Raw genomic sequence first — 21,223 nt, 5'->3', positions numbered from 1 at the left:
CTGCCTAGTTGAGGAATGCACACACACGTGAATGACATCAATGCCATGGTCCTGCAGGGGGGTGTATTGAAGAAGAACCTTATTGATTTTTGAAATGCCTTGATGACCTATGGAATGAGAATGAGTGGTTAAGGGGTCTGTGTTGCATGAATGTGGGCGAAATCCACCGAGCCGTGTCACTCACCTGTAACATCTGGACAGGGCCCGTGGAAATTTAGTGGGATGCATTGGGGATGGCCCCGCAGGTAAGGTTGTGTCTTGTGGCATCCACCGGGGGACGCGGTCTGTAGACCGGGGTATGTACAAAGGTTAGAGTTTTGAGTTTTGGAAAGATGGTTAAGTTTTGTGGTTAAGTTAGTGTTGTGTGTTGTTGTTTCCTCCCTCCACAGGAACAACGAAGAAGATGTACATACTTGCATGATGGTTAAGGGGTTCAGCATGTTAAGGAAGTGTAGGTAGGTAGTCCGACTCACTTCCCACAGCCCTTCCTGATTTATTTCATAGGTTAATTAAGTGTGTGACAGTAAGTGTTAAGGCTGGAATGGTAGCCCTGCGGTGAACCTTGCAGGAGCTACGGTTCCAGGGGGGGGGCTGTGTTATGAATTTGGTAATGCAACATCTAGAGCTAGGTAGATCTGAATAGGTAGGTATTCGGCTGTCGTGACAGGGACTCTACATGTAATAAGTTCTTGATGTTTAGGCGTTTGTCGGGGTAAGATGTATGATTGTGGATCTACCTGGAGGTCCGAGTGTTAAATAGGGAGGGATTAAAGGTAACGCCCCTGTGAGTATCACCTAGTAATCAAACCTTTGTCCTTTATGGCACTGCAAACCACATAAACATTAGTTAGGTCCTTAGCGCAACATTAAATAATCCCCTTTCCCTGACAAGGACTTCGTATTAAATTGACAGGAAACCAGGCCAAAAACACCGCCACAAGTGGCCGCCACCGTGTACACCTCCAAAGGCCTACAAACCTGGCCGGCACGTGTTATGCCAGGACCGCAGGGTCGCGTAACGGGGGAGATGTCAGGAGTCGCGGGAGGCTTTGATTGGCTGAGGAGTGCGCAATGTGACGTCATCGGCCACCAATATAGGCGACGGTCGGACGCCATTTCAAGACACGGACACACACGGCGAGGAGCGATCAAGTCAAGAGTTGAGTCCCAAGTCACACGGAGCTAGTTCGCCAGTTGAGTTGAGTTGAGTTCGTGGCAGGCACTGGGAGACGCAGGCAGGCACCAGAGAGTTGAGCGGTGGTGGAGAGTTGGAGAGGACACGCCATTCCAGTCGCAGTTCGAGTGCAGTTCGGGTTGTAGGGAGTCGCAGGAGACACACGAGAGCACACCCAGTTGGCACTGAGCAGTTCGTTGGCACTTGGCTGCCAGCACTCCCGCGTCGAGTCGAGTGGAGTTGAAAGGAGTCCTTCCTGTCCCTGGTCAAGTGGAGCCGCTGGCCTGCGTCGGACGCGTGGTGCTTGGAGCGAGGGGCCTCGTGGTGTGCGATCGGGCCGGAAGGAGCGGTGCTGGACACCAACAATACAAGACGACAAAGACAGATAAGCCCGATCTCCGCGTATATTTTGAACGACGGGACGTGTTATTTTCGTGATTAATCTCCCTCGTTTGTGTTTGCTGTCAGTCGTGTGGGGACGTCCCGATTTAGGTTTATTAGAATTATTAGATTTACCGGCGGGCTTTTTCACTGGCTTTACTTTTCCTAATAAACCCTTATATTACTTTTTGTACATAATATCTGAACGCAGTTTTCCTGGGTGTTTAATTTTAATAGATAAGGTTGCGGAGCCTTCGCTGCGCCCCGCCATTCCGCGCGTTGGTGTTGAACTTGAGTCCGCCATTGAGTGTTCGCCTCGGGAGTTAAAGTCTCGCAAATCGGTCATCCGTGTTACCCTACGGTGTTCACCAAGGGTAGGCACGCGACAATATATATATATATATATATATATATATATACATATATATATATATCCTTTTTTAATTAATTTTTTGATGAGCATAATAATTTAAAGAGAATCAGAAGTATTTTTTCTGAAAACTTTTTTCCCTGGTCAAAAACCTCGGATGTACGAGTTGCCTCTTATAAATAGAGCTGTTATTATCCCAATCATCTTTTCAAACTCAACCACTCGGTTTGAAAGACTTGCAGGTAGAAGTCACGTTAAGCGAGCCCTGCAGTGGAATATCGGCTTCAATGTGCAAGCAATTCTACGCAGCCTTCCTGGGTTGTAGCCGTTCTTAAGGTTGGGCTAATTGGCTGCACCACGTCTTCCCGCAGGCGGTGCTGGCCTGATCAAAGTAGTCAAAACATGGCTGGCAAACACAGCAGAACATCGCTCAAGTTCATAAGGCCAGTGCAGTATTGTATAGCTTGGCTGGAATGGTGTGTGCTTGTTGCGTAATTTAAGTGATCCGCCTCTTGAGGATTCGTGTAGATTGGCCTACTTTGCTTTTGTGGTCAAGAGCGGTTTCAACGAGTGTCACAGTGGTATAGGCAGGTCATTTTAACAACTTTGCTAAATGGTTCATCATGTGGTCCAGCAAATTGCAGTGCTTTACATTAATATTGTTCCTGATCTGATCTGTGTGGTAAAACGGAAGATACAGGTGGTGGACAAAAAATGGAAACACCAATGTAAAGTCACGTAATAGGGCGTTGGCCACCACGTGCGGGCAGTACGGCCTGTATGCTCCATGGCATAGAGTACACCAGCATCTGGAATTCTGCAGGGGGGATGTGGCACCATTCTTCCACGAGAAAGTCAATCAACTCACACCTGCTTGATGGAGATGGAAAACTCTGTCTCAGGCGTCGTTCCAGAATATCCCATAAATGCTCAATTGGGTTCAGATCTGGTGACTGAGAAGGCCATCATGACATATGGATAACATCAGTGTCATGCTCATCAAACCATTGGGCGAACCCACGTGCTCTGTGGATGGGGGCATTGTGGGGTATTTGTGGATGGGCTCCTGCAGCTATGCTTGCCATAATTATAGGCAACCAGGCCTGTGCAGCATTTTTATACATGCTCCTATGCATGCTGGGATGTTATTATTTTGTTATCAGAAACATTTTGTTTACTGCTAACTACCCAGTGTTAATTTTAGTAATACGCACACTTATTCACAAAAAAAAGATTGTTTCATTTTCCCAGGGATCAAACGTTACATCATTTGTTTTATTTTGGGGTCGGGGGGGGAGGGGGTTTCTCTATCTTTCACTGTCATACCGAACTGCTCCTGGACTCTGTGTGTTTTGCACCTGAGAAGGTGGAAAAGGCTCTTTCAATCCTTGACCATGACTCTGCCGAGAAAGATTTGCTCGACTCTTCCTGTTGGCAGATTCGCAATGGTCTTGTGTTCTGAGATTGCAATTCACGCTAAATTAACCCAGTGGACAGGAAGATCTTTTTGTCCCATACCCACCAAGCGGTGTGATGGTTGTTGTAGACAGCGTGAATATATAATTATTAATATTAATATTAATATTATATATATATATATATAAATATATTGATCCGTTAATATATTGTTGTGGATATGAGAATGTTTTTTTATTTTGTTGTTGTGGTAAAATGTTGTTGTAAAAGGTTGTAAAATATCACCCCTCCTCCCTCCGTTTGTGGTTGTATAAAGGTCAAAGGGCGTTTCCGTAGTTAGTCCATAAAACATACATGCAGGACACGATATATCCTTTCTTTTGACAGTTATATCCTTATTATGTGTATTAGCGTAAGGCTGTGTCTTCCATTAATTGAAATACTCCATTGCACCAGTGAAAGAGATAGATTCCCTTCCATTCCCCCCTTTCCGTCAATTGCAATTCGAAGTGCCTTCCGCATTTTGGTCGGTTTTTCCCTCCAATAACCGCCATTGACCACGAGGCTCGAGTCGGGGAAGGAAGGCGTGTCTCCACCTCGTCATAGAGGGGAGGAGTGAGCCCGCCCCACTCGACCAACCATGAGCCAGGGGTTCGGCTAGAGAGGGCGGAGGAAGAGCGATCGGGGAGGGTCGCAAAGGTTGAGGGGCGGGGGCCTATATAACCCAAGGCAGGGCGTGTCCAAAAAAGGAGATGCGTTTTTACAGAGGAGAGCACTGAGCAGAAGACAGAAAGGCCTGGAGTTGGACTTTGAGTTGGTCTGAGTTGGTTGGGAGTCGGTCGTCAAGTGCAGAGTGGTGAAGAGTCAGTCAGTAGAGGTGGTGGTCAAGTGGTTGCGTTGGTTGCGGTGAGGAGTCGGTGGTAAAGAGTGAGGGACCAAGAAAGAGAGAGAAAGAGTCCTGAAGCAAGAGAGGAAGTTGTTGGACTGGGTGGGACTAAGGAAGGAGAGAGAACCCGTCACACCAATCCCCCAAGCTCCGCGTTGGCTCCACCAAGCTCCGCGTTGGCTCCACCAAGCGTTCAGCTCCACCAAGCTCCGCGTTGGCTCCACCAAGCTCCGCGTTGGCTCCACCAAGCTCCGCGTTGGCTCCACCAAGCGTTCACCTCCAGCCATCCACCTCCTGCAATTCCCCGTGTGAGTCGTCTTTTGTTTGTTCTGTCCTGGGTTAATTAAGTCTGTATAAGCTAGTATTTTCCCTGTGTCACCTGCGTCTTATGTGCTTGTAAATAAACGTGACTGCTTTCTTTTTGCTTGTGTGTAAATAGTCAATAAATTCAGTCGTATTTCCAAACCTTTCTTTGCCTTCGTTTTCCTCTTTGCATTGCGTCGTTTTCGTCTTTTCCCTCATTGAGCAGCTAGGGTGCGATACGGCCAAAGTCTGGGTGAATCGGGTGAGTTTTGTTAGGTCGCGGTTTTAAACCACCGCTCGGTCTATAACATCCTAACCGCGATCTATAACAATTGGTGTCAGGAGTGGGATTCGGGGCCCGAACCAAATTTTTAAAACATCTAGAAAAAAAAATTTTGGTCAAAATTACGAGCTGCCGAAATTTGTTTTTTTTAAAGCAAAACCCGAATTCTGAAATCGCGCCATGGCTGTTCAAGGCGACGGGATGCCGGTGGGAGAGATAGACGGGGTAGAATCGACCCAGGACTTAGGAAAAAAAATGGTGGAGGAGAGTAAAGAAGGTGTGGTTGAGGGTGTATCAGGTGCACAAAATGGTGGCCTCGCGCACGTGGTTGAGGGGGCAGCTGCGGCCGCACCCTTTGTACTACCAACGGTGGTCCAAATGCAAGGCTTCATGGCGCAATTCGCCGAGATGCTGAGAATAAACGGGGAGAAATTGAGTAAGGAAATGGAGGCTCACAGTGAGCAAATTGAAGCAACAATAAACGGAATGAGGGCCGATAGGGAGGAAAGGGAGCAGAGGGACAGAGACCGCAAGTTGGGCGAAAGGGTCCCAGGGGTGCACAAGGAGGTAACGCGAGGCGAGAAGCGCCGGTTGGACGAAGCGGAGGAAAGCACGGGTACAATGACGGGGGTAGAGATCGCGACACGGGGTTTGGAAAAGCCGGCGACCGATGAGGTAGAGGGAATTTTATTAAAGCCAACGGTCGCCGAGGTTAATAAAGAAAAAGCAGTAGCGGGAATTAAAATTGAAGAGATGACGGAGGTAACCCGGGAATTGCAGGGAGAAATGGAATATGTACAAAGTCCCTGCTCACATCACGATGCTGTGCTTAACCCGAATGGAAGTTTGCAGGTTCGCGTGGAGAAAAGGATCCCCCAGGTGAGTCGTGCTGTATATTGTGCGGGTAGATTTTGTAAGAGGATGTTTAGCGACAAAAGAATTTTCGCGCGCTTGGGATCGAGGAAGCATCCGGGCGTTGGTGAAGGGTCCCGAGTGAGTGGAAATGGCACGCGTGGGAGGAAAAAGTGTGCGTCGGCGAGTGGGTGTGTTATAAAGTGTGGGAGTGAAACCGAGTGCGAGCGAGAATGCACGTCGGTGTGTACGGGGTGTGACACAGGGAGTGAGAGCAATGCGGAGTGCACGCCCATGGTGAGTGTTACGGAGGACGTAACGGATGAGAGGTGTGGACCGAAGTGTGCGCAAGAGGTGTGGTGTGTAACAGAGAGAGCGTTGGTGGAATGTACGGACGGCGTTGGAACGCCAGGTTTTGTGAGGGTGAAAGGGGTAGCGTATGCTTGTAAGCATGCAAGTGAAGCATCGATGGTAACCGGTTTAGTGGTTAGAGCGACGGATAGCCGATGCGAGCACTCGGTGCGAGGGGTGCTTGGTTGGGTGCGAGGCCCGGCGCCGATCGAAGCTGCGTCGTTTCTCTTCGAAGCGTCGTTGCCGATTCGGGCTTGGCCCCGCCCCGCACGGTCGAGTCCGGGCTTTGTCGGGCGAGGCGACCGGTCCGGTTCAAGGGCGAGTGGGAGGAGGCGGAACGGTGCCCCCTCGTGGGGACGGGATTCCGACCGGGGGAGATTGAGCCATCGGGCCCGGGACCGCAAGGTGCCGCGCCGAGATGGTGCGTGGAATCTCGGTCCAACCAAACCACCTCCCTTGAACCGAAAGCCGGACGGATTCAACCTGCAGGCGACCAAACCACCCGAATTCATTGCTCGGCTTTGCGAAACCGAGTTTAATGATGTCATGGCGCACCGAGAGGATGTAATAAGTAGACGGACGATGATGGTAGTGATTTGATACGAAATTTATAATAGTGGGTAGAATTGGCAGTAAATGGAAAATTTTTGAATTGGTTGGAATTTGGACGAGCAAAATTGATAGAGAGACCCCCGATGTGGTGGGATGGCAAATCCACCATCCCTCACAGGTGGGGGCAAATGCGCAATAGTTTATGGGGTGGCTATGACAACCGAGCCAGGGAGGGCTTGGATAATGATAGGGATCTAGCGAAGATGACATTAGGTGACGGTAAGGTTAGATAGTGACTGATACCTGTAGTGGGGACGCAGGTAGATTAGTGTGGATTATAATGACGTGGGAGCGCAATAGTTTAAAGGGACGACTGGGAAGCTCAAGTTTCAGAGGGGAGTAGTTAGCTGAGATGATGCCGTGTGTGTGAGGATTGAACAGGTGAGAATGGAACAGGTGTGATTGCACAGGTGTGCAACTGGACAGGTGGATGGAGCAGTGTATGAGTGAGTAGTGGTGATTGTGTTGTGTTGACCAACTGGTCCAGGAAGAGGAGGAGGGTGCAGGTGGCACCAGGTAGGATTGCACAGGTGTGCAACGACAGGTGAATGAAAGACAGGTGTATGGAATAAATGGTATGGAGTAGTGGAATGGATGGTCGTGGAGTGAGAATGGTGGAAATTGTGGAGTGGAGTGGATGGTGCAAAGGTGTGAATGGGGGAAGAGTGGACCCCCATCACGGATACCCGGGGCGGGTAGTGTAAGTGTTAGGTAGAGGGTACAGGTAAATTGTGGTTGGATATTGGCATCTGTGGTGCGGGTGACAGAATGGTATGTGGATGGGTGCGTTGGTGTTGTGGAAATGGCTGGGCGTGTAGCCTGTTAGTGTGTGTAGTTGGTTGGGCGCTCCACCACTGTGAGGATGTCGGCCAGGTGAGGCCGCAGGTGGGCTCTGGGAGCCGGTAGTAGTTGTTGTGGATGGGGCCCGAGGATCGGGAGGACGGACCCGGGTAGCCCAGTGCCAGAGGGCACCGAGTGGGGTGACAGAGCCAGGAGGGGCCTGCCCCAGTTAGATAGGTTAGGGTGAGGAGCTAGGTAAGCTCGGGTGGCAACTGCAGTGGTGGAGGTGTGCAGGTGGGTAGACCCACTGGGAGAGGTACACGCCACAGCCCAGAAATTGTGCGAGGGCACCGGGAGATGAATCGGGGGAGTGAGACCCCAAATTGAAAAGCACCACAGTTTGGCCAATGGGAATTGGTTTTTAGAACCCATAGTGTAAGAGGGCCAATGGTTTGGCCGGAGAAAGACCCCGGGTAGTGTAAAGTGTGTTAAAGTCATTTAGAAAATAGTTAGGATGAAGGATCTCCTCGCACCATCTGCATCCACTCACCTGGGGTGACAGGTACTCCACACCATGCCATGTTTAATTATTTTTACTGTGCAAATGTTTGGAATGTGAGACGCATCATGACGTGGGTGTGACATTGTGCGTAATTCCATCTCTTCCTCCTTATGAGGATTGATGATGAATTGATGATGGCAAATTTTTGAAGTAGAGGGATTGTGGTGACGAATTTGGTATAGGGGAAATATGGGGAAGACGTGACAGTAGTGACGAATTGGTAATGTGTAGGTTTTGTACATATGGGGTAAGGGCAAGGGTGGGCTAGGTAACAGGGGGGTGACGTACGGTAGGGACGAGCTTTCTCACTTCGCCCTCCGTACGCATTTCGCCTTGCATTGCCTTTTTGACGTGTACCCTTGTGACCTTACCCCTCGCTCAATTGTCTTTCTTTTGTCTCCCACATGACCTGTGCGCCGTTGGGCGCCGAGGGGAGCGTGCGTGGGTCGGCCATTGTGCGCCCGAAATTCCCAGCACCAGCTGTCTGCATCGATGCACCACATTATGGACCACATGCCTGTGGCCGAGCACCACTTATGGACCCCATGGGTTGGGGCATGGCCCCTCTGCTGGAACCGGCCATGAGGGCCCGAAATCTTGCTGGCGGACCTTGGCCACAGGGCACCGATGCCCCCCAGGTGAACCACACTAGTCGGCCCTGTGGGCCATAAATAAAATAAATAAGAAGGACACATTGGGCACACTTTATTGCAAATAGGCCGCCAGTAAGCAAAGCAAAAGAGAATGACAACATCTGGAAGACAAATAATAATAACCAGCAGAGGGAGCCGAAGAGCAAGAGATCACCTGCAGGGTTAGGGGTTGTTGGTTTATTTTTATGGAACACTGATGAACTATGGTGACTGCACCGATTGGTGCTTGGGTGTGTATTGGTGCGTTATTGGGTGCGTTCATGGTGCGTCGATGCAGAGCAGACTGTCTCCCCCCCAGAAAGAACAATTACAGGTCCTGGGTTAGTTTTGTAAATAAAATTAGCGTCAGTGTAAATAATGCTTCCCACCGTCAGTGTATAGTTTGAAGACCATTCCGCAATTCGGTTAACTGTGGGCGTAAGTCTGTTAGGCAGGGTGCAATGGAGCAGCGGGACACATTTATTTATGTTTTAAAACTGTCGCACTCAGGGTCAGGTTAAAAGTAGAGGGAACCACACCTACGTGCCACACTAAGGTAAAAGTAATAGGCCCGGGACGTGCCTAAGGGGAGGAGGGTGCAGTGTTGTGGATATGAGAATGTTTTTTTATTTTGTTGTTGTGGTAAAATGTTGTTGTAAAAGGTTGTAAAATATCACCCCTCCTCCCTCCGTTTGTGGTTGTATAAAGGTCAAAGGGCGTTTCCGTAGTTAGTCCATAAAACATACATGCAGGACACGATATATCCTTTCTTTTGACAGTTATATCCTTATTATGTGTATTAGCGTAAGGCTGTGTCTTCCATTAATTGAAATACTCCATTGCACCAGTGAAAGAGATAGATTCCCTTCCATTCCCCCCTTTCCGTCAATTGCAATTCGAAGTGCCTTCCGCATTTTGGTCGGTTTTTCCCTCCAATAACCGCCATTGACCACGAGGCTCGAGTCGGGGAAGGAAGGCGTGTCTCCACCTCGTCATAGAGGGGAGGAGTGAGCCCGCCCCACTCGACCAACCATGAGCCAGGGGTTCGGCTAGAGAGGGCGGAGGAAGAGCGATCGGGGAGGGTCGCAAAGGTTGAGGGGCGGGGGCCTATATAACCCAAGGCAGGGCGTGTCCAAAAAAGGAGATGCGTTTTTACAGAGGAGAGCACTGAGCAGAAGACAGAAAGGCCTGGAGTTGGACTTTGAGTTGGTCTGAGTTGGTTGGGAGTCGGTCGTCAAGTGCAGAGTGGTGAAGAGTCAGTCAGTAGAGGTGGTGGTCAAGTGGTTGCGTTGGTTGCGGTGAGGAGTCGGTGGTAAAGAGTGAGGGACCAAGAAAGAGAGAGAAAGAGTCCTGAAGCAAGAGAGGAAGTTGTTGGACTGGGTGGGACTAAGGAAGGAGAGAGAACCCGTCACACCAATCCCCCAAGCTCCGCGTTGGCTCCACCAAGCTCCGCGTTGGCTCCACCAAGCGTTCAGCTCCACCAAGCTCCGCGTTGGCTCCACCAAGCTCCGCGTTGGCTCCACCAAGCGTTCACCTCCAGCCATCCACCTCCTGCAATTCCCCGTGTGAGTCGTCTTTTGTTTGTTCTGTCCTGGGTTAATTAAGTCTGTATAAGGCAAGATAAAAAAAATGAGTTGGTGATCGTCCCCGCCCGACCCTACGAAACACACCCGACCCGAAACTTTTTTTATTTTTTATTTTGAAAAAAATCATTCAAAAACGATCTTTTCAGTCAAATTTGGCGCCGTTCTGCACCGCATGCGCAGTGCGTGCTGCGCAGAGCGTCGCAAGTGCCTCAGGCAACTTCACCCATTTTACGTTAGCCATTCATGGCGGCTATTGTGTGAGATTTTTCCCGCTGAAATCTGTATCGATTCGTGATAGAATCGGCTTGAAATGCCTATTGTGATCGCATCAATAGCCCGTGAGGGCTCTTCCAAGACGGTGAAGGACTGGTTTGCGTGCAATATCGAGTTGGATGTTACAATCTCGGACTTCTATGCAGAGTTCTCAGACGGCAAGTATGATGGGGATAGGGAGCCATTGCCTGACGATACACGCGGTACTTTTGTCAAAGTATTCGCCGGCCCCAGTAAAACTGACATGACGAAAGTTTCACCAGCTTGCAAAGTTTCTGATGTGACAAAGACTCTTGGCTCATTTCTCAAATTTGTGTTGGCTGCAGACACGGCCACGGATCACAGGATGGAACCCGATAGTCGACCAACTGTTTTTAGTGTCCTCATGAATGCTGCCCGTGATGATGCTTTTTGTACTTGGGTGCCAAGGTGCCAAGGGCATGGTGTTTATCTGTTTTTCCGATGTCATGGTGTATATACATGTACAGGTGTCTTGCCCTTTCACTACCAAGCTCAGCTAGGACATTCAACATCATCCAAAATCACACAAACACTGTGTTTCATAGAGATTTGGGCAATGTCTGTAAATCTGTGAGATGAATGAAGAAATTAAATCATTTTGAGGAGAAAGGAGTCTTTATTTCATATTTTTCCATGTCAACAAAACTCAATGGAAAGTAGGAAAAAAAAATAAAAAATAAAAATAAAAACCTCCCTCCCTACCCGAACTTTTGAGAAAAAAGGACGATCACCAACTCATTTTTTTTATCTTGCCTAAGCTAGTATTTTCCCTGTGTCACCTGCGTCTTATGTGCTTGTAAATAAACGTGACTGCTTTCTTTTTGCTTGTGTGTAAATAGTCAATAAATTCAGTCGTATTTCCAAACCTTTCTTTGCCTTCGTTTTCCTCTTTGCATTGCGTCGTTTTCGTCTTTTCCCTCATTGAGCAGCTAGGGTGCGATACGGCAAAAGTCTGGGTGAATCGGGTGAGTTTTGTTAGGTCGCGGTTTTAAACCACCGCTCGGTCTATAACATCCTAACCGCGATCTATAACAATATAATGATCTGTTCATCAACAGTAAATTTGTCAAAGATATATCCATTGCTCAAAATGGACATTTGTAGTTAAAAGATTAAAACTGCTGTGTTTCACCAACGACCAATTCGAATTGATGCTCAAAATAAGTGCTGTGTATTTCAGAGATCCATGGCTCACGGGTTTGTACGTGTCACATGTTGGACAATGATAATATTATGATAAATCAATGTATTTTTTACATTCATTACAAGGGATGTCAAGAAACAATCGACAAATAAGCACAGCATCCGGCATATGAAGTACGTGCTTAAATTGAGAAAAAAACAGGCAGGACATGCCGGCTGTTACTAAACACAAAATGTCGTCACAAATTAATACTTTCAGGTTTGAGTTCATACAATTGAACTGCCGTGCAAAGGATTCGTGATTGATTGGTTCTAAATTGAGAAAAACTGCATGCAACGACCGAGCCAAAGCCATTTTTGTGTCACAAGCAAGAGATAGTAATAAAACTGTCATCGTTAAGAGGTTGAGAGTCGTTCCTTACAAGCCGATGATACTCTGCACATCTCGTTGGGCCAGATGGCGAGTTATACCGCGGAAGGGCTGTCAATGGATGCCGTTATGCAAGATGGAAGCAAATGAAGAAACACTTATACCATAAATCCCCGAGGTTTCGCTGCAATCCGTTTTCAATGAGTTATGCAATTTTATTACCAAGAAATAAGCTTAGTTATGCTGAGTGGCCGACAGAGAGCTGGCCTTTTCATTATAAAGGAGGAGACTACGTGTGGATCTCAGAGATGTTTCAGATAAAGGTAGGAATGGATATAGCATCGATTGGGGGGAGGGATGGGGGCGTTCTACCTGACTGAAGTGCAACTGGACCAGGAGCCAGTTTTGAGAAGTGGAAATAAGCAACACAGGCATATTTTAAACACAGAATGTTCTTCCAAGAAGGGTGGTAGAGGTAGGCACAGTGGAGAAAAAAAAAAAAAACTAAATTAAAAGAAAGCTGTATACATACCTGGAAACAATTGGTGTCGATATGGATATAAAGATAGAACTGGAAGGTGCACTAAGAGCAAGCTATATGAAAGGTTGTATTCACATGCTTCCTGGAGACAATATAAGTGCTCTGTGAGATGGCATGGGAGAGATGGACTTTGGTCGATTTAACCCAGCATTATTTATTTCCTTGTTTTGTCATTTTAAGTATTGGAATGCAGCCTGTTTTGTCAAATTAATTTGATTGTGGAAGTGAATCAGAGAGAAGCGGTTAAATTTGATGGTATCAAAAAGAAATATGATGAGTTTTTCCGATTTACAATGTAGGTAATTTTGCGATTAAAAGTCGACAACTTCTTCTTCACATTTAGCCGTGACGTCACACTCGGAAGTCCACCGCCATATCGATACTGTCTATGGGTTACATTGTGGTCAGATTTTTTTTGATTTTTTTTTTTGTATACTGAATCGAGGCTCGTGAAAGAGCTAACATTTATTTCACAAACAAATCAACCAGACAAACAAAATATACAAAAGGAGCGAGCGGAAGACAAGATGGGGAGAGAAGGGGAAGCACACAACCACAACATTTGAGAGCAGGGAGAAGTGTGGGAGGGAGAGGGCTTGGGGGCAGGAGGCGTGGGAAGGGGAGGGGGGGGGGGGGGGGAGAGGTATAAAACACAAAGGGACCGAAATTAGCAGGGGTAGAAAAGATCAAGGTTTTGGATGGGGGAGGATAAGAGATGGTGGTGAACAGCTGTTTTAAAGACCTGGAGGGTGGAGTGGGATTGAAGAGAGTGAGGGAGTTTGTTCCAGAGGCGGGAGAAAAGAGGCATGAAGGAGTGAAGGTGAGCAGAAACTCTTGATTTTGGCAGTTTAACCATAAGAGGGTTGCAAGCAGATCTTGTGCGACCTGTAGGAATATTTGGGGGACAGAGCCCAGAGAGGGCTGGGGGGGCAAGGCCAGAGAGGAGTCAGTAGAAGACGGAAAGACCACCAACCTGCCTGCGGTGAGTGAGTGAAAGGCCCTTGGAGTTAGCTTCATCGCGGGAGATTCCAATGATTCTGAACGCTTTGGTTTCAACAGCGTGAAGACGGGCTAGGTGTGAGGCAGGAGCACCAGACCAGAGGGGAGAGCAGTACTCCATAGAGCTGCGGATGAAAGCCTTGTATGTGGTGAGGAGCTCAGGTGTGCCAAGGAAGGACTTCGCACGACGGAGGATGCCCAGTCGGCGACTGGCTTTGGAGGCCAGATTTGAAATGTGGTTTTCCCAGGAAAGATCATGGCAAATAGTGAGACCCAAAAGCTTGAGTGATAGAACTTCTTGGAGAGGATTATTCAGAAAGTGGATGGGAGGGTTTTCCAGTCGGTCTTTTCGGAGAGACATCGTAAGAGTGTGAGATTTATCAGGATTGAAAGACATGTTCCATTTGTTTGCCCAGTCTGTGATTTTGTCCAGGTCTGCAAAGAGTGAGGAGGCTGCAGACTGCCGATCTGAGGGATGAGGAATGGAGCGACAGTGAGTAGAGTCGTCAGCAAAGAGATAGAGAGGATTTTCAAGAGAGTCAGAGAGATCATTGATGAAGACCAGAAAAAGCACAGGGCCCAGAACACTACCTTGGGGAACTCCAGCCTGAACAGGAAGAGGAGATGAGAGAAACCCATTCAGGGCCACACGTTGACTACGACCAGAGAGGAAGTCCGCCAGCCATGCGTGGAGATTTCCATGGATACCAAAGGAGGAGAGTTTGGTGAGCAGAGCAGGGTGCCAGACCGTATCGAAGGCACGTGAAATGTCAAGGGAGACACCTCTAATTTCCTGTTTGGCATTGAGGACCTCCATCCATTGTTGAGAAAGCAGAAGCAGCATGTCCAGAGTAGAGTGACCAGGTCTGAAACCAAATTGATGATCAGAGATCAAGCCATTGGAGAAGAGGAAAGATTTCATATCTGAAGCAATGATGGATTCCATGACTTTGCTGATAATTGGGAGAAGGCTGATTGGTCTGTAGTTGCTGGGATCTGTTTTTGCACCTTTTTTGTGCAAAGCGGTGATGTTGGCTGATTTCCAAGCAGATGGCAGATGACCTTGAGCAAAAGAGAGGGTGAAGAGAACAGAAAGAGGGAGTGAAAGAGCGGAAGCACATGATTTTAGGACCCGTGGGCTGATGCCGTCAGGACCAGTTGCAGAATCAGAGTCGAGGGTTGACAGAAACTTTTCCACCTTGTCAGGAGGAAAGGACACAGAGTCCAGGAGCAGCTGGGTACGACTGGGTACGGTGGGTACAGAGAGGGATGGGTTTGGGACACAAGATTTAGAGGCAAACACAGAGTTGAGGCATTCAGCTTTTTCACGTGTGGAGTCAGCCGTTAAGCCGTTTGAGGTGAGGGAGGGGATGGAGGGAGAACAAACACCAGAAACAGATTTGACCAGACGCCACCAGGATTTGGAAGAGGGAGACAGATAAGAGAGTTCGGTCTTGAGAACGGTGAGATATTGTTTCCTGGCTCTCCTGAGGGTGGACACACACTTGTTTCGGGCTTTGTGAAAGGAAATGAGATTTCCTTCCGTTGGATTTGCTTTCCAGGAGACGAAAGCAAGTTGTTTCAGGGCAACAGCCTCACCACAAGATTCCGTGTACCATGGATGGGAGGAAGGATATGACAACTGAAGACGAGATGGGATAAATCTGTGCATGAGAGAGAGCAATTTACTTTGAAAGAATTCCCAGGATGAGTTGATGTCAGAGGCGGTAGAGATGGGAGACCAGTCCAGATGATTGATGGCTGCTTGAAGGCCGTGCCAGTTGGCCTGAGTGAAATGCCAGACTCGTCGACGCTGAGGAGGCTCTCTGAGAATGGTCAGAGAGATGTCCACTTTGACAAGCACATGATCAGATGAGCCGATTGGAGCAGAAGAAGAGCAGCAGACATTTTCAGGGAAGTTTGTCATAACCAAATCCAGAAGAGAAGATGCTCCGTTGACTGAGATCCGGATCGGGAAACAGATTGAACTCAAACGGCGAATAATTTTCGAATTTCTACAAATATGCCGGGCTGATGCATCATATGTATATTTAGAGGAGTAGGCTATTGTGTGCCAGTATTTTTGCAAAATTAGTTACTTATCGTTAGCTGGATATTAACATTGTGTACAGTCAGTCGATTTGGCTGGGGTATGGAAATGGCACTGGCAGAATGGGCCAAGTGGCCTTTACATGTGCCGGAATTACCTATTCTATTGGACAGATATAATTGACTATAATTGAGGCAATCTTTCTTTTATTGACATTTCCAGATGATTAGGCTTTGCTGTTTTTTTCTTCTTCTTCTTCTTCTTCTTCTTTCGACAGATTGTGGTTTTTATTACAAAAATTATCAAAATAAAAGAGGTCATAAGGGTAATGGACAAACATTTTATAACAAGGGAACAGGTAGACACATGAAATAAAAAAGATAAAGTTCGCAAAAAGTAGAAATGGCGGTGGTTGGATGTCGGAGTGTGTGATGAAAGTGAGCCACCATCACGTAGAATTGGAAGGAAGGCTGGGTTTGAATCGACCCTCAAATGTGATTCTATAAGGAGGATTCATGAGATGCAAATGAGACAAATAAATTGTGGTGAGCACTGAGCAGTAAGCTGGGACTTGCAAGGAGGTTGACATGGAGTTTGTAGACATCAAAAATCGGGCTGGCTAGAGCTTGGAAGGCACAGATGGCTAAGAGGACAGAAGGTTGAAGGCCATATGAAGTCTTAAAATACAATTTGGAGGTTTTATTGCCACTACTGCCAAGTTGATTTATGTCAGCTTGTGGTGACCTTTGACCTAAAATTGAAGGGAAAAATTGTTCATCGAAGTGTACCGATGTGCTTTGTTCTTAAAAGTAAAAGTTGGCATGGGGATGGATGATGGAGACATCCAGACCCTCTGGATCCCTTTCATCGATAAAGCAAAAAAACATTTTAAGACCATTTCCACTTTTTCAGGGGATTGGTCGAATGATGGCATGTATCCAAAACATCAGTGTTGTACTCGTATTTTACTCATACAAAAGACCTTGTACTCGTAAAAAATACGTCAGACCTTGTACTCGTACAAACCCAAACATTCCACATCTTTCCACGAAGCACCAAATCTCTAATTTCAGATCCTATTTGTTTTGCTTAGTTTCAATAGGATCACAAGTTGCAATTCCAGGGCAACAAAACTTTAGAAATTCATTGATGAACAAAGTTTTAATTGTTAATCTGTAACAGAAACAGATGATGATTTTTTTTTTCGAGGCCTCACTCTCCTCTCCTCCCGAGAAAATGTATATATTGTGTTAAGATGCTTCATGTTCCTTATTGGGAATGTTTTTTGCTCTACCTGATGTGGTGATTCTACTTAGAAATTTGCATAGGTTTACACACCATCTATCGAAGCTGCATACCTTATATGCTTTGCCATTCGTAGTTTATGGAGAACTATGACCAAAATATACGGGAAAATTGAAAAAGCAGGAACTGACCGGCACACACTGTATCCAAATGAGGCTTGCACTCGTGGACGAGCTTTTGGTCATTGGAACAAGTAGAGCAGGGCATGCAAGGATCCTGGTTATTGCTGTACTCAGAGTAGAAATCAGGTCGGCAAGGGGAGCACTCCGTGTCTGAAAATGAAGAGCAACGGTAACGAGCACCGTAACCTGGCTCACACTCTTTGCACAGCTGGCAGGTACCGTCAGTTGACAAGAAAAGATTCATGCTGCACTCGCACTCTGTGTCCTCTATGTGTGTGCATGGCCCTCGTACACGCATGTCCAGGGGGCACTGTCTGCATGACCGACATGGTGCCGTGTGGCTGTCCTCAGGGGAAAACGAAATGCCTTGGTTCGGAAGGGAAGAAGGATAGGGCAGAAAAAGAGTATTCATAATCAAAAATCGAGTAAAACATTAAACCGAAGAAATTCCAAAGTAAGCTATCTCGTATATTATGGTAAATATATCAGCGAAGAACCCATCCATATGGACGGTGAATTCTCCCACAATTACAGACGGGACATACATATATATAATATATAATATTATATATATATATATATATATATATATATATCTGTAAGAAATAGTAGAAACTCCAAAGTACGAGCAGGGCGTCTCATTTGTATTGAATATATAATCGTTAGATTAAATAAGACGCGGACGTAGCTTCAGGACGTCGATCTTTAATTGTCGACAAGCTTTCGACCAACAAAGGTCTTCTTCTGAGTCTACAAAAACAGCAGGCATGTATATCAGTCAAGTAGTATTGTAACTTGCCTATTGTAACTGCCTAATTGTAACTTGCCTGTAACTATTGTAACAGGAAGTGACCGTAACGCAAACGGTCACTTCCGTTGAACTTGGGGCTGGTGAGTGAACTTTGGCGTGGCTCTTCCTTCTGTATGCATTTTCTACACACATCACACATCTCACACACATATCACCATACATACTTGACTGATATACATGCCTGCTGTTTTTGTAGACTCAGAAGAAGACCTTTGTTGGTCGAAAGCTTGTCAACAATTAAAGATCGACGTCCTGAAGCTACGTCCGCGTCTTATTTAATCTAACGATTATATATATATATATATATATATATATATATATATATATATATATATATATATATTATATATATATATATTATATATATACTCGTGTATATATACTCGAATATATATTCAATATTACAGACCCCACTATATTACACAATATTACAGACAGACAAAAATAAAAAATAAAAATCACTCATAGAGCGACACTTGGCAAAACAGAACAAAGTAGAATGGCACCCAGTTGAGCATCCTTTTGACCTCAAAATAATTGGTGGTTGAATTCAGTGACCAGATATGCAAATCGTCTTCAAATTTTAAGTTAATCAGATGAAAATTAACAATTTTCAAATTTGGCCTATGTTGAACTTGTGACCTATGTTGACCTCAAATTTAATTGGTGGTTGAATTCAGTTAGCTGATATAAAAATCCTATTCAAATTTCAAGTCAATCGGATGAAAATTAAGGATTTTAGAAATTTGAAAAATGTGGTCGACTTTTTGACCTTTTTAACTCAAAAATAAATAGGATTCTGTCAGACCACCAACTCTACCATTTGGTAAAGTTTCGTGAAGATCGGTTTAAAATTGTGACTTGTAGGCAAGTATAAGTGAGAGGACAGACAAACACACAAACACACAAACCGGAGTGATCAACATACTTGTCCAAAAAAAAAAAATTGCCAAATAATACACAAACACACGACAAACAAGACACTTCTTGATGTTTAGTAGGATTATCCATAACTTTCCCTATATTAGCACTCCTTATTGCTGCCCCAGCTACATTTTAAATGCCCATTCATTTTTTTTCAGGGCCTAGGGCTCATGGAGGAACAGTTAAACATGTAGAAGGACATTGGACAATACTGGAATTGGCTTCAGATAAACACAGCCGGCAATCTTGGGGGAAGTGACTTAACTTCCCATTGTACTCTTGGTTCTTGAGACGCCATCTCGTAATGTTCATTTCTCTCTGCATCCAGTAATATACTAAATACCAGAATCAAGAATCAAGTATCCAGTAAAATCAAGAATCCAGTGAAAGTAAAAGTAGATTTTAAAGTCACCGTACTTTGTTAAAAGTTTGGTGAAAATATTCCCTGAAATTACGATGATTGGTGAAAACAAAATTTCGGTCATCACATGCACGTGTGCAACTTCGAAGAAAGTTTTTTTTGTTACGGTGAGAAATCATCGAAATACAGATGAGATTGCTAAAAGTCATCAGAAACATGCAAACAGAAAAAACCCTAGTGTGTTTATGTCAATGTACATACTGCCATGTCTGCGTACCTCCTTCGTATGTAGGTGAGCATACATGGACATTGTAACAAAGATTGATTTAGGTTAAAGTGCCGCATCTCATGGATCCAGTTTCCACATCATCTTCATTTTCATCAATAAGGCCATTTATAATTTCATTATTCCCTGTGTTTGTGTTATCCTGATGGTAAAATACACCACCCAGGGGTGCCTGGAGGATTTTAGGTGCAGAGACTTGAGGAAAATTGCGTTTTCCCCAATGCAAGCTCACAAATGCTAAATTTTCGATTGATAACATAAAATGGAATTTAGGTTTTCTTGGGAAATGAAAAAAAAAGAAAAAAAGAAGTGTGCCGTTGTCAAAAATCGAGCAGCGATCTCCCAAACCGAGCAGTCACTCCATAACCACAATGACTGATTCTGGTGTTAGACAAATATTGCTTGAAGATTGGGCAAACTTATCTTTGGAGAAAAGGAAATTGGATTATTTCACAAGAATTGTGTAATCAATATCCTGCACAATGCATAGACATCCTCGCATGATTGTATATAGAATCAACACTGTCATGATGTTTGCATTGCAATTTATATTTCCACAAAACAAGGTCCATGGTATAGGATAGAGGCAACATGTTACCTAACCAAACTCAAAAGAGATTGCATGGGGGACTAAGGGTCACATGATGGAGGTTGGAGTGACTTCATTTGTCCCCTTCACCAAGGTCCTCCGCCTTGGACAAATGGCTATTGTGGTGCTTCGTGGGGGCATCCCTACCAGGTTAACAAAAGATTATGAACCACAAACAAGTTTGATTACCTTTTGAAACAGTCGCTACTGTTGTTTAACACTAAACTGAAAGGGAGGAAATCCGACGATCTTGAGGCATTATATGCTTACCACGGCCTCCACAGACTAACGGACCAAACCAAATTGACGTGCTAGACCTCCAGGTAGGCCATACTGATATTTAGGCAATCAAGGTCTTTAGCAAGTGTGACTTGCTATATTGCCTCTGACACCATTACGGCCCAATTGTGACTTTTATTCGATGCACAACCCTATTACTAATGGTTTGAAAAAAAATTATCCAGCTTGACACTCCAAGTCCACCTCAATAATGAACAAACAGTGTTCTATGATCCTAATAAAGTGCGAGAGGTTGGTGCATGTTTGAACCCATAGGAAGCAGATGTGCTAGTTTCAAAAAACGTCTTTTTAAAAGTCTTATTTCCGTGCAGCTCATGTCTGCAATGTCACTACAAAAAGCATTAAAGCATTCCGACTGCAGTAAAAATCATTTTCATCAGCTGCATCAATAAGGCCATGCATTATTTACAGACTGGGAATGCCGTGGGAAATCGGGCCGAGCTTATGCTGCTTGTGAAATTATGAGAAGGACTTCTGCGGAGCTGATTCTTCAACTCTGAAGCACTGAACTCGGTTTTAATTGGAGATATGCATGAAAGAGTGCATCCTTGCGCCGCATGAACATCATCTCATAAGAGAAGTTAAAATCTCAAAAAATAAAAATAAAAGGTTTCAACATTTCCATTGTGATAACTTTTCTATTGTTTTCTACAAACTCCAACAATACATTCACCAAACCTTATTGAGCCATGTCTGCCTTTCAGATGTTTTAACAGGCAGTTTGATTGTTTAACAGGCAGTTAGGGTGACCGAAAGTGTCCCCTGGGAACACATCCCCCCTATTTTAACATTACGCCTATGGGAGCATCTCGTCTGCTTAAAATCGCACTTTCAAAGATTTGATTAATAACATACATGACATTAAGTGGAACGTTGCTCTAATGTTTTAAATTAACTAGTGCACCATTTATTTCAGAAAATACCACACTTTGCAAAAAAA

The 21,223-nt window shown here is 45.5% G+C and overlaps 1 protein-coding gene and 1 long non-coding RNA gene across 2 annotated transcripts in view; one reads left to right on the top strand and one right to left on the bottom strand.

Annotated features, from left to right (window-relative positions):
• Window positions 1-21,223, bottom strand: part of LOC137418839 (tumor necrosis factor receptor superfamily member 16-like) — a 50,449-nt gene that overhangs the window by 14,724 nt on the left and 14,502 nt on the right. Inside the window, exon 3 of the mRNA XM_078780416.1 lies at window positions 17,022-17,378. Coding sequence (XP_078636542.1) covers window positions 17,022-17,378 — 357 coding nt within the window. The remainder of the gene's footprint in view (window positions 1-17,021; window positions 17,379-21,223) is intronic.
• LOC144892648 (uncharacterized) lies at window positions 10,214-11,089 on the top strand. The gene is made up of 2 exons (XR_013623853.1): window positions 10,214-10,623; window positions 10,788-11,089. It is a non-coding gene; the product is annotated as an uncharacterized LOC144892648 (long non-coding RNA).

The sequence above is a fragment of the Myxine glutinosa genome, chromosome 6, assembly GCF_964187855.1.
Source record: "Myxine glutinosa chromosome 6, kmMyxGlut1.1, whole genome shotgun sequence".
Taxonomy (NCBI): Eukaryota; Metazoa; Chordata; class Myxini; order Myxiniformes; family Myxinidae; genus Myxine; species Myxine glutinosa.
This window is presented reverse-complemented; position numbering and strand designations above follow the sequence as displayed.